This window comes from Hippocampus bargibanti, linkage group LG18, assembly GCF_051943395.1.
Source record: "Hippocampus bargibanti isolate YZ-2025 linkage group LG18, ASM5194339v1, whole genome shotgun sequence".
Lineage (NCBI taxonomy): Eukaryota > Metazoa > Chordata > Actinopteri > Syngnathiformes > Syngnathidae > Hippocampus > Hippocampus bargibanti.
The window spans coordinates 1,574,485-1,588,617 of record NC_142751.1 but is presented as its reverse complement, the minus strand read 5'-3'; the positions used below and the strand labels follow the sequence as shown (position 1 = coordinate 1,588,617).

Sequence of the window (14,133 nt, the reverse complement as noted above, 5' to 3'; positions counted from 1 at the left end):
GAATGTTGCCTAACCTGTTTTGCCTAAGCAGGCTTTGTATGAACGATCCAAATTGAACCTCACCCCACCAGACCGGTTTAAAGAAGGATTTTGTTGTTTTATGAGAATCACTTCTTTTACTCCCCTTTCAAACCATCTATGTTCTTTCGCTAAGATTTTAACCTCATTGTCGTCAAATGAGTGGTTGCTAGCTTTTAGGTGCAAATGTACTGCCGATTGAGACCCACTAGTATTATCGCTGCAATGTTGATAAAGTCTTTTTTTTGAGAATTTGTTGAGTCTCCCCAATGTACTGTTCTTTACAATTTTAATTCTTACAATGGATTGAATAAACTACATTACTTTGTTTTTCATTTGGTAGCCTATCTTTTGGATGCGCTAATTTTTGCCTTAACGTGTTTATCGGTTTGAAATAAGTAGGAATTTTGTGTTGCCAAAGGACTCTGTAATTTTTCAGAAACTCCTGCAATGTAAGGTACTGCTACTCCTCTCCTTTTTGTATCTTGAGAATTTTTGGTTTCATTCCCTATTCTTTCTTTCTGACATTTGTTGAATGACCACTGAGGGTACCCACAGTTAGTGAGTGCTCTCCTGATATGTTTTGACTCCTTTCCTTTCCTCTCTTCACTTCGTTTTATTTCTTTAGCTCTCCAGCTATCTATCAATCTAGATAGTTACCTAGATGGCTACCTCGCTCGCTATCTATTTGCTATCTATTAGCTGGCTAGCGATCCATTAGCTAGCTAGCAAGTTAGCTAATTGAGCTAAATATAGTGACTGTGGGCACCAGGTAGCAAGCACCTCCATCTACAACATTAGTAGCCTGTTCTAAAAAAAGTGATTGGGCGCCATCAATGTCAACAATCTTAGCTACCTATTAGCTAGCTATCTATTGGATATCTATTAGCTAACTAGCTTTCTATCTATTTGAGTTACTTCGGGGTTGAGTGAACAATGGCACCTGTGGCTGCTGCTGCTCACCCACAGAAAAATCCTGTGATTGTAAAGTGACCTCGAGAGTTTTGAAAGGCGCTTAGAAATGAAATGTATTATTATCATTGTAAATAAAGGCTCATCTAGTCTAATCTAGATTCGGGAATTGCAGTGAATGAGTTAAAATGCTCATTTGGGGGAGGGGGGTTACTGAAGATGGGTCATAGGACATGGGTTGTGTCATGAAAAGTTGTCAATTATCAAGCAATTATTCAGTCGGACATGTTTCTGTCTGAAAGGAAGTTGAATCATTGTCATAGCGCTGTTTTTGTATTATTATTTTTTTTTTAATAATCAACATCATGACCGTGTATTTTATTAGATTAATTTAATTCCCCACATGTGCGCGCGTGCTTTAGCCCCCGCACCCGCAAAACCAAAGGAAGAGTGAGTGGGGAACGGGGAATGAGGGACAGACAAGAGGTGGACCCTGCAGCGGTTTACCTCATGACATCACAGCCTGGGCTCTGATTGGCCGCTGGCAGAAGCGTCGCCATTTAAAGGCCACGGAAGAACTGCACAAGCATCACAAAGGGGCGTACCGCCGTCAAAACCTCATCCGTCCATCATTCCAATAAGGTGAGTACCAATTCGGGTCATGTGAATGGAAATATGGAGATTTTCATGAACGTGGACGCTTATTTGATATGCGCTGCTTTTTAAAGATGCAAGAACATGTCACATGTCACATCTGGAAGGGCTAGGGGGGTTTGAGTGCAGCCCAGTTGCATGTTACTGTTTGGGAGCATCTCTGCGGGAAATAGTTGCGGAAAGTCATCCTGTCGTAATTTAAATTGGACAATTTCATTTGAGCAGCGTGCAATTATCTTCTATGAGCAACTGAATCCCACTTTAGGAAGAGACTTACTGCTATTTGTTTTCCATTATAGCTTTATATTCAACACCTGTTGTCCAGCGAGCTTGACCGACAGTTCTAGGGGGGTGGGGGGGGGTCATGTTCTGGAGTCTGAAGAGTTGAGGCCGAGCGGCAATAAATGAGTAGGCATGCTTGGGAAATGACATGTTAGTTTTTGCTCGGAATGGCTGCTCATGTGTGTGCGTGGGGTGAGTGCACCGCTCAGCTTTCGAGTAGTTCCATCTTTTTTTAAATTTTTTTTTTTAGGTTTTGCGGCGGAGGCTTTTTAACTATAACTTGCAATTTTACTCGCTGTGTCCCGAACACTGCGACTCAAATCGTAAATTATACAACTGGAGTCCAAATGTTGAGGTGTCTCTCATTCTTGCCAGTTGCCAGCGAAAAATAAGGAACCCCCTGAACCCCAAAGAAAATAAAAAAAGTTTATTTGCTTTTGCTATTTTTTTTAGTAGTGCTTTATGTTGGATTGGATTGGATTATTATTTGGATTGGATCATTAGTCTCACAGTGGAGACATTTACATTTCACATCATATATATATATATATATATATATATATATATATATATATATATATATATATATATATATATATAGGTCCCTACTCTCAGGTTGGGGGGAGCAGAGGACCACTCCCTGTGGCCCCACTGATTGTTCCTACATTCCTGTCTAACGAAGTCAGTTGAATAGAGACTCTGAGGCTAAATGTCTCGCAAACCAATATTATTTTAATCTTGACAAAATAAGGACCAATATTTATTACATCTCTGATAAAAATAGGCGGTCGTAAGTCGGATGTTATTTTGTCTTTTTTAAAAATTTTAATTGATTGATTTTGTATTGATTTGCATTAAAAACAAATAATGTTGCATTTCAACACCTCTATTTTGTACTTTTCTTTGGTTCTTACAGACACCCAACAGACACCATGAAAGTGGCTTTTGTTTTCGTTCTGCTCTTTGCTGCAGTTCTCTGCCGACCGGTGAGTTATTTACATATCGTCCATTTTAGCGCTTTGTTCCGGCTTCAGCGTCATATACTGTAGCTCAATATGTACTGTATTGTATTATATTTTGTACATCTGCCCCCCTTTCAAGCTCAGATAACTACAGACCCATATCCTTTAGGAATTAACTCTTTTTCTCAGAATAAAGAAGAGATGCTTAGGTTTCTTATGCTGCATTGAATGTTTATGCAGTCCTAAAACTCAATATTCTGTGGGTCCTGGAATTGGAGTGACAATGACAAAATCCCTGGCACTGGAGAAGACAAATTTTTGCACATCATCTGGCAGTGAATGAGTTAATTGTACAACAGATAACAAAGCGCCTATGAAACACCCAATCTCGTGTTTGTATGATATCAGTAGATCGCCCAAACAATTTCCTGAACTGTCGTATTTATTGATTGTATTGATCAAGACGATTTTCTTTTCAAGGCAAGAAAATATTCAGACAGTTCTGCAGAAAGCTCTGAAGAAGTGGTAGGTGTAGCGTCGGTGGTCAGACAGAAAGACGGCCAGAGGGTGAGACATCCACATTGACATCTTCTGCTTTTCCGCAGGTCAGACGACCTTCACTCTTCAGGAAAAAAATGGCCGAATTTACACGCTTCCGCGTGTCGCCATTCAGGGTAAGGCATTCCCACGATTGGCGCCCATCATCAAACGGTTGCAACCTCACACGCCGCAGCTCACCCGTCGCTCACATTTTTCACAGCTAATCCAGAAATTTTTAGCGCCCGTTGCTGCTGCTGCTTTGGATGAGATGACAGACGGTTACGATGAGGTCAAAGTACGTTCGAGTATACGCCAAGACTGTCGTGTATAATTGATCAGCGGGTCTTTGCATTTTTCGGAGCAGAAAGCGGTCGAGATTCCGGCTTTCGTCAACGTGGAAAGTCCTGACGACGCCGCGGCGGACGCGCCCTCCGTCGACACCCAAGATGAGCCGAGTAAGGATGACGATGATGATGATGATGACGATGATGAAGATGAATCCGAAGAGAGTGTGAGTCGTCAAAACCAACACCGTCCGCCGACCAACGCACCCCAAGATGGGTTCCCGGTTCAAATCCCAGATCATGATTCCTATTATCCCCTTCCAGGAAAGCGACGAGGACGACGAAGAAGACACTTCAGAGTCTGGCGAATCTTCAACAGTGGCTCCCGACACCGCCACACCTGTGATAGTGACAGACGAACCTCTGCTGCCCACCATCGTCACCGACCCGGATTCGGGTCGCGGTGACAGCATGGGAAGATACCCCAGCGAGTACAAGAGTTCTGTCTACGCCCAGGAGAAGACCTACCACAAGGCTCCTTCCTCTTACAAGTCGTACGAATATGTCGACGCGGGAAAGAAATCCGGTTACGACATGCCCGTCGACAACGAGGTGGAGAAGTCACCGGAGGTCTACAAGAGTGAGGTCAGTTGGGTTTTTTTCAGCTATTTTGTTTGATGGACGATCTAAAAAGTATGAATTATCTATCTGCTTCAAACGCAGAGCAATGAGGTTAAAAAAACACTTTGTGGCAAAAAGGGGGTCATTTATTCCGCATTGGGAATGCTATATCACTTGCCACGTTACTGGTTATTTTTACTAGACCTCAATAATCTGTTTTCTCAAACTGTGAGTTTGTGGTGGAAGAGTCGAAGACGTTGCTCATGGGAAAAACTGTCAACTGAAAAGCAATTCCAAAATTGGAACGCCAACTCTGTGACAAATTGAATGCGAAATTTCGGACTTGGTTGAAGGGGGAGGGGGTGTTGACCTGTGACAGGTATCAAGTTCAGTATTTAGCCGCGGGTCTCAGTGACTCTGAACAGGATTATCTCGACAAAAAAAGGACGATACCAAAAAAAAAGACCAGTATTATTTAAATCACTGAAAAAAATTGAATGAGGTTCCAAAAAATGGGCCAATATTATTTTAATCTTGACCAAAAATGGACGATACCGAAAAACAGACCGAGATTATTTGAATTTTCACCAAAAATGGACCAATATAATTTTAAGCTTCATAAGAAATGGATAAGGTACAAAAAATGGGCCAATATTATTTTAATCTTGACCAAAAAATGGATGATATACCAAAAATGGGCCAATATTATTTTAAGCTTCACAAGAAATGGATGAGGTACCAAAAAATGGGGCAATGTTATTGTAATCTTGACAAAATATACACAAGATACCAAAAACACGACCAATATTATTTTATGCGTGACATAAAATGGACCATTATTTAAATCTCTGAAAAAAATGACTGAGGTACCAAAAAATGAGCCAATATTATTTTAAGCTTGACAAAAAATGGACAATATACCAAAAAATGGACCAATATTATTTTAATCTTGACAAAAAAATGGACAATATACCAAAAATGGACCAATATTATTTTAATCTTGACAAAAAATGGACGATATACCAAAAATGGACCAATATTATTTTAAGCTTCACAAGAAATGGATGAGGTACCCAAAAAATGGACCAATATTATTTGTTATTTAGTTTTTTTTGTTCTTTTGACTTCAAGATGGTGCCGCGAGAGTGGCTGCCTTTCAAGCAGCTCATGTATTTTGTTTTTCTACTTTCATTCCTTTCATCAGTTTGCTGTTGTGAAATGTAAATTTCTCCCCTGCGAGACTAATAAAGGCAAATCCAATCCAATCCAATATTATTTTAATCTTGACAAAAATACAAAAGATACCAAAAAATGGGCCAATGTTAATTTAAGATTGCCAAAAAACGGACCAAAAAAAAAAAAAACCAGCAAATTTTATTTAAATCTTGACAAAAAACCACTGACGCCTTCAGACAAGTTGTGTCCATAATTTGTAAAATCACTTCAAATGACTTCTACTGAGCGTATTTTACAAATATTCACCGTATATAGCTATATTTTACGTTTTAAGATTCGCGCAGAATATTCAGGAAGTCTTGTTTTTGAGTTGGTGACGAGTCCTGACGTCACGGAAGAAATGCCCCTGACCGAGAAAGCGACACACAATGCATTTTGGGTACTTTGTTTGGTCTGAAAACGTCGTGTTGATCTGTGTGGATGGCGAAATTAGAAGGAAAACACATAAATAATGCGATGGTCAATCGTTGTGTGTTTCACCAAGACTACTATTTGATACTAGTTGACACAAATTCTCAGCAGACGAATCAGCCCATTTCCAACGGAGTTTGGGCACCATCTTGTGCATTTTCTGGGACGCTACATTGGAGCCCTGACAGCTCGAATTGATCCGGAATGACTTCTTTAATCGATTGCAAACATTTATGCTTTCCTCTTCAGAACTATTAGAATCATATTCATAACTGGATGAGTAACAAGAAAGCATCTTCTCTGTATCTGAAGCCATTGTTTTGATTCTAGAGCAAGGCAAGACGTCCTGGCGTGACGTCACGAACAAGGAGGCGGGACCTTCCGAAACTGGCCACTTCCGGGGTTATTTTGAAGTAGTTTTGGGACACTTTAACTCATTTTTATTGGTGTTTTGCATTTGACTAAAAATATTAGCCTGTGTGTTTTGGGTATTTTAGATGCTATACAACGTTTTTCTGATGTTAGTTAGGAAACAAAAAAAATGGTGTCGGTTGTCCTTTAAATCTTGACAAAAAAATGAACGAGATCACAAAAAAATGGACCACTATTATTTTAAGATTGACAAAAAAAGGGACGAGGTACCATAAAAATGGGCCTATATTATTGTAATACGTTCTTTGTTTATATTTTCAGAGCTGTTTACGCACACAGAAAAAAAATACGTGCACGTGAATGACAACGATTAAATGCCTTCACGCAAGTTGCGTAAGCCAATAATTAAAACACTTTTTTTTTTTTTTTTAATCACCCGGACCACCGTAGTCGTTCTGCAAAAAAAACAAAGTAAACCACGCTTGCCAAAGCAGTAATGCCTCCGGGTGCAAACGTTCAAATGAAGGGAAGAAAAAAAAATAAAAATACAGTAGGCGAAATAAATACACAGGGGCATCATTTCCCAAACTCCAAATTACAGAGTTTCAACTGGCACCTTGACATTGCCGGCCGGATGATTTTTTTTTTTCGTTTTTTTCCTCATTTATTTTAAACGAGTTCCCGTTCCAACTGGCTAAAGCCAGCCAGGAGTTGTCCTGAAAAACTGTACTCCTTCATCCGCGGCCTGATGTTTGTCTTGAGTCTGTAAGTCAACAAACGGATGCTCTCAAGACACCATGTGACTTTTTACCCACGTGGACCCAAAATGGATCATTTATTTATGGAGAGCAACTTAAAATGCGGGTAACCCGAAATAGTAGCTTTTTTTGTCAATAAAAGCCAGAATTTTGGTACCTCATAGCTGGGTCTGCGATACACAAACGAGTAGATTGGAAATTCTGTCAAAAATAGCCTCGAGGAAACACAGTCCAGCCTTTCAATCAAACATTGGAAGCCCAAAGCAACATGAAACCCTCTGGATGGCGTGTCCAAAAATTGAACATGACTACCGTATTTTCCGCTGTATAAGGCGCACGGGACTATATATAAGGTGCACCTTTAATGAATGACAAAAAGTTTTCAGAATTTATTATATAAATTTATAAATGTTTTCAAAATACAATATTAAATTCCATATTTGCCAGTGTATAAGGTGCACCGGACTATAAGGGGCACCTTTAATGAATGTTTTTTTTTTCATAATTGAATATATTATTGAATATTGAATATATTATTATATATATTATTATTATTATATATATTATTATATTAGGCAACCCCAATGAAAAAAGCTACTATTTCGGGTGACCCACATTTTAAATTGCTCTCCAACTTTTTCCATATATAAGGCGCACTGGACTATAAGGCGCACCTTTAAAGAATGAGATTTTCTTTAGAATTTATTATATAAATTTATAAACGTTTTCAAAATATAATATTAAATTCCATATTTTCCAGTGTATAAGGTGCATTGGATTATAAAGTGCATCCCCAATGAATGGTGTCTTTTCAAACGTTTGCTATTAATAAGGCGCACCACTATAAGGTGCACATTTAATGAATGAAAAAAAGTTTTCAGAATTTAATATATAAATGTCTAAAAGTTTTCCAAATATAATACATAAGTTCCATATTTTCCAGTGTATAAGGTGCACCGGATTATAAAATGCATCCCCAATGAATTGTGTATTTTTAAACTTTTTCTATATATAAGGCACACCGGACTATAAGGTGCACATTTAATGAATGAAAAAAAAGTTTTCAGAATTTCATATATAAATGTCTCAAAGTTTTCCAAATATAATACATAAATTACATATTTTCCAGTGTATGAGGTGCGCCGAATTATAAAACACACCCTCAATGAATGGTGTCTTTTCAAACTTTTTCCATATATAAGGCGCACCGGAATATAATGAAGAACGTTTTCCAAATATAAATATAAAAAAATAAATATAAATAAAATCCAGTCCATACATACCAAAAGAAAGAAATACCCTATTTTCCGGTGTATAAGGTGCATCGGCGTATAAGGCTCACGGCCATCTATTTAAGATGTAGCCTTTTGGGTGTGCTATATGCAAGTGTGAGAGTAAATCTGTTGTTTGCATGCCTTGCTGCAGCCCTACCAGGAGTCCACTGACATCCTGGAAGAAGATGCCAGCACTCCAGAGAACCAGGACGCTCTCCCGGCGGAGGAGGAGACTGAAGGCACAAGTGATAGCGGAAGCTCGGCAGATGTGGAAGAGGAAGAAGAGTCTGAAGAAGAGGCCACTGCCACGCCCGGAGCCGCCGACAGCGATTCCGACGAGAGTGACAGCGACGAGAGTGACTCGGATGAGCACGAGACGGGTCGCGACACCACCGACATACCGCTGGTCATCACCGCCAAATAAATGATCCGAAAATCCCCTTCGGGAGACATTTTCGTCCAATGGCGACAATCCAAAATGCTTGTTTACGATCAGTTCTTGGTCGGGTTCAGAGGATAATTGTGAGCTCAGTGGCCGAACTTGATTTGTTTGGATCAAAACTGGTCTTGACTGCTGAATTGTAGTTTAATCTGGGAGAAAAATTCCACGCCATATCAAAACATGCTATCATATCAAATCTGTTAGCATCATCGGTTCTTGTTTTACACTACATGTTGGCACCTACCCCTTCATGTTTATTGTAATGTATTTTACTATTTTTTTTTTTTGTACTATTTCTAAAATATAAATAAAATTATTTTACTTTAATCTACCCCGCCGCGCCGTTTGTTTATTTATTTTGCCATCATTTTGCTCACGCAAAACATTTAGAATAATTCAGCCGGCTATTCTGATGAAACGTGTTCTCTCATGAGACATGTTCTCCGAAATATTATAAAATTATATATATACAGGTTACATCCGAGTTACGACCGGTTCCGTTCCGACAAAGCGGTCGTAAGTCAAACAGTCGTAAATTGAAAAACATTGTGGCCGAAGTGACGTTTATACGACAGGATAGTATACGATGTGAATCTGTTGTTTTGAAGCAATGTTTTCTATTGAATACTATTATATACCAAACTCTTTACAATTCATTTATAAATTTGATAACTTTTAGTGTCATTTTTATCATTTTATATTTTGTATTGTCAATTTTTAAAACTGCATAACTGTACCTGTAATGTATACAAAATTGTTTACTGTGCATTTCATTTACAAGTGTTATACTTACCTTTTAGTGCTTTTTTTATCATTTTATTTTTCATATTATCGATTTTTATTACTGTATAACAGTACCTGTAATGTATACTAAACGGTTGACTTACTGTACAGTTCATTTATAAATGTCATACTTACCCTGCTCTCCCTGGTAGCGGCCAGAAGAGGTCGCCCGACAAGCACGCTCGGACTCAGGTGGACGCCAAAGGAAAAAAAAGCAGTGTACAGTGACCCCTCTACTTCGCGGTTCACTTATCGCGGCTTCAGTGCATCGCATATTTTTTTTCCTGGGGAAAGAAAAAAAACGTCTTTTTTTAAAATAATTGCGCAACAAACAATACACAACTGATAACTACTAGACAAACTGATCACACAAACAAAAAGAAAAAGAGGAGATGAGTAGAAAGGAGAAGAGAGAAAGAAACAGGGGGTAGACCTGTTCAAAATTGACCTTTTTCTCCAAACATATGGAAACTGATATTATTCCCATTCTCCAAGGTCTAAATTAGCTAAATATACCAGTTATTGTGATCTTGGACCTTGGCTATGCCTGCCTCAAGAGCCATGTAATTTTATTGTTGACGTTTTTCAAAAACGCTGCAAAATTTGGGATATTATGTCCTTATTTTCATTGTAGCTTTCCAGAGGTTGATGCTATAGCATTGAAAGTGGTACCAAATGAAGGCTCATAAAATTTTCTTGAATATGCTGGTAAGCACAATAAAACACATGAAAACCTGTGTAAATTTTAGCTAATTCTAATGCACAAACATCTGGGACAGTACAAAAAATCAGTTTGGTAGTATGATAGCACTGCACTGACACATATTGCAGAAGAAACTGTCAGATAGGATGTTACTAATACATGTTTTATCACTTGTTCAATGTGGCTTTTTTGAAACTGTCAATTTTTTACTGTGGTACTCCACAACTTGTAGTAAGCAGCTTCTTTGCTCTGGGTCAGTTGTGATCTGAGTTGCAAAGTCACTCATTAGTTTCACACCTCTCTCAGCCACATCATTGGTCACTTTCACTGACTTCACAAACTTCTGTGCATTCTTGTAGCTGTCATTGTCTTCCCAGTTGTCAGCTGGAGTAGTGAGCCAGTCACATTTCACTTTAAGAGCACCAAACAGAAAGTGAGACTCTGGCCCTACCAGGTCTGTGAGAACTGTATCTGCCTTGATGACAGGAAACACTGGCTTGCCTTTCCTGTAGCTCTCAGGTTTGTTTCTGACAGCTTGACTGCGAGCTTCCTTTTGCAGACTTGGTCATGCTGGCATGTGAACTGAACAAGGTGAATGGCACTAGTTCCTGGGTCAGATACCAGCGGTGGTTATTCATTTTCTTGAGAACAGAGGTTGCCAGTTCATAGTCATACTGCTTGTATTGCAGCATGTTCTCCATAAGCTGGAGGTCATGGAATGGTGGCTGGTGTAGAATAAGGCCAGGAACTTGTTCATCCTCTCCAGCTTGAATATAGTGTCCGTGTTGTATGTTAGTTCCTTGGAAATCATGAGCATCTTCATAGAGTAAATGTTCCTGGCCCTGCAGCGGGCTTGGTGAATGGCACCTGGCTTGGCTCAATGGATACCTCGAGGAGGTTCCTCACCAACCAGGATCAGGCACAGCTCTGCCACCTATCTGTATTCTGCCCTCGGACTTGCTTCCTCAAGAAAATTGCTTAAGACTGCAATTGTGCTTGTCTTCTTCTGATTCAAGTCTTGTTCAACTAGGCCCAGAACTCTTGGGCAGTCCTTAACCAACTTGTCCCACTTCTCTTTCACATTGCTGAACATTGGGTTGTCAGTACTCTTGACCTTGCGAAACACAGCCTCCCATACACTTCCAATTATTACCTCTGATATGTGATGGCGACAAACGAAGTAGAATACCTTTTTGCAAGAGAAGAGCATCTCATTAATAATGAGAGATGCATCCGATAATGGAAGAAAGTCTTTGAAGATATTGAGAGAATATTATGCCGGGAAAGGACAACCACGGATAATAAATCTGTACACCACGCTCACGTCGCTTCAAAAGAGGAAGGATGAAAGTGTTACAGACTATATCATCAAAGCCGAAACCGCCATCACAGCACTCCGAAATGCGGGTGAAACTATGGGAGATGGACTACTTGTTGCCATGGTACTAAAAGGACTACCAGCAAGTTTCAAGCGATTTGCAGTACATGTGGCGCATTCAAACGATGAAATCAAGTTGGCAAATTTCAAGACGAAGCTAAGGAGTTTTGAAGAAACTGAGAAATTTCACACTGAGTCAGGGGACAGTGTGATGAAGACACAGGGTCGGAGTGGACGACACACCACCAAAACCAACACCCGTGACCAGCACAATGATTACACAAGTACCGTGTGTTTCAAATGTGGGATCAAAGGCCACAAAGCAAGAGAATGTCGACAGAAGACATGGTGCAGTCATTGCAAAAGAAAGACGCTTAAAGATGCCACGTGCAGGCGTAAGGACAAGTACAGACGAGATGATGCCAGTAAAGCGTCAGAAATTGGCGACACCGACAACGTGCTCAAGATGAGGGACAGCGAGACCAGATCCAGGGAGCAGTTGGGTCGCAACATCCGAGAGAGAGGATTGATGGCGGACACAGGAGCCACTTCGCATATCATCACCAACGTGACCATGTTCAAGAATTTCGACAGCACCTTCAAACCGGAAAGACACCCCGTGGAGCTGGCGGACAGCACACAATGCAACAGAGTCGCACAGAAAAGGGGAGATGCTGAGGTCTCTTTGATTGACATCAAAGGACGAAGAGATAAAGCAACGCTGAAAGACGCTTTATACTTTCCTTCATACCCCAAGACATTTTGTCTGTAAAGAAAGCGACCATCAGCAGGGCAACAGTGATATTTAAAGAAGGTATAAATGCACTGATTACAAAAGGTGGGACAAAATATGATATACATGTGTATGGAAAGTTGTACTATTTACACATTGAGAAAGGGACACAGATAAATGAAACAGATGAAAACACATATTATGTCATGAGATTAAGGCCTAAGACTAATGTAGTCACAAGGGGACATAAGCCAGTGTCTTATTGTGCCGGTCCCAAGCCCGGATGAATACAAAGGGTTGTGTCAGGAAGGGCATCCAACATAAACAATTTTGCCAAAACAAATATGTGAACCAAACCTCTGAATCCCATACCGGATCGGTCGAGGCCCGGGTTAACAACGACCGCCATTGGTACTGTTGACCTTCATGGTGCCAGTGGAAAATTGACTACTGTTGGTCAAAGAAGGAGAGGAGGGAGGTGTGCCCGGAGGAAAATAAAGGAATGGAACGCCAAGAGTATAGAACTAAGAGTAGGAACTTTGAATGTAGGAACAATGACAGGTAAAGGTCGAAAGCTGGTTGCCATGATGCAGAGAAGGAAGGTAGACATACTGTGTGTCCAGGAGACCAGGTGGAAAGGGAGCAAGGCTAGAAGCTGAGGGTCAGGGTTTAAGTTGTTCTATCATGGTGAAGACGGGAAAGAGAAATGGAGTTGGGGTTATCTTAAAAAAGGAGTTTGTTAGGAATGTCTTAGAAGTTGTCACATCCTCGTCGCCGTCTGGAGCGTGCCCCTCCATCCGGTCTCCTCCTCCGCTGCTCCTTGGAGCGGGCCCCTCCCTTCCTGGCTCACCCGGCTCACGCACCTGTTCCCCATTCCCTTAATTGTGCCTTTTGGCTATAAAAGCCACACCTACCGTTCGGGTGTTGTCGTAGTATTCCAGGAAGTTCCCCGTGACACTTACGCATGCAGGTCTGTTTGTCATTGACCTTACCCTCACCTTGTATTCTGCCATTTCATTTGTGTCTCAGTAAAAGACTCTTTGTTGGAAACTCTGTCTCACCGTGTATTTCGGATCCAACCTTTACCCCCTTCCGTCGTCCCTCGAGTCCTGTCACACCGCCTCGAGTGGACGTGACAGAAGTAAAAAGAGTATCAGATAGAATGATGAGTCTGAAGCCAGAAATTGAAGGCGTGATGTTAAATGTGGTTTGTGGGTATGCCCCACAAGTCAAATGTGAGCTGGCGGAGAAGGAGAAATTTTAGTTGGACTTTGATGAAGTCATACAGAACATCCCGAGAAGTGAGAGGGTTGTAATTGGAGGAGACTTGAATGGACATGTTTGTGGAGGAAACAAATATGATGAGGAGGTGATGGGCAGGTTTGGACTCCCGATGAGGAACGCTGACGGACAGATGATGCTTGACTCTGCTAAGAGTCATGGAAATGGCTATTGCGAATACTTTCTTTCAGATGAGACAGGAACATAGGGAGTGGAGGCAGAAGTACACAGGTAGACTACATTCTGTGTCAACGGCGCCACTAAAGGAAATCAATGACTGCAAAGGAGTAGGTAATGAGAGTGTAGCCAGACAGCATAGGTTGGTGGTGTGTAGGATGATGCTGGCAGTGAGGAAGATGAAGAAACCAAAGGCTGAAGTGAGGACAAAATGGTGGAAGTTGAAAAAGGAAGAGTGTTGCATGACATTTAGGAAGGAGGTAAGACAACCACTGGGTGGGCAAGAGGTCCTTCCAGATGACTGGCAAACTA

At 40.6% G+C, this 14,133-nt stretch overlaps 1 protein-coding gene across 1 annotated transcript; it reads left to right on the top strand.

Moving 5' to 3' along the window:
• The first annotated feature begins 1,499 nt into the window (after window positions 1–1,499).
• Window positions 1,500–9,098, top strand: spp1 (secreted phosphoprotein 1). The gene is made up of 8 exons (XM_089020951.1): window positions 1,500–1,572; window positions 2,783–2,852; window positions 3,309–3,353; window positions 3,434–3,502; window positions 3,589–3,663; window positions 3,733–3,879; window positions 3,977–4,297; window positions 8,476–9,098. Exons 2-8 carry the CDS (start codon window positions 2,799–2,801, stop codon window positions 8,746–8,748), a joined length of 984 nt encoding a protein of 327 aa, XP_088877077.1. The 5' UTR covers window positions 1,500–1,572; window positions 2,783–2,798; the 3' UTR covers window positions 8,749–9,098.
• Window positions 9,099–14,133: the final 5,035 nt, after the last annotated feature.

Coding starts and splice junctions, on each gene's coding strand:
- spp1 (XM_089020951.1), top strand. CDS start 2,799: ATGAAAGTGGCTTTTGTTTTCGTTCTGCTCTTTGCTGCAGTTCTCTGC. Junction 2,853..3,308: donor CTGCAGTTCTCTGCCGACCG/GTGAGTTATTTA, acceptor TTTCTTTTCAAG/GCAAGAAAATATTCAGACAG. Junction 3,664..3,732: donor ACGGTTACGATGAGGTCAAA/GTACGTTCGAGT, acceptor TTTTCGGAGCAG/AAAGCGGTCGAGATTCCGGC.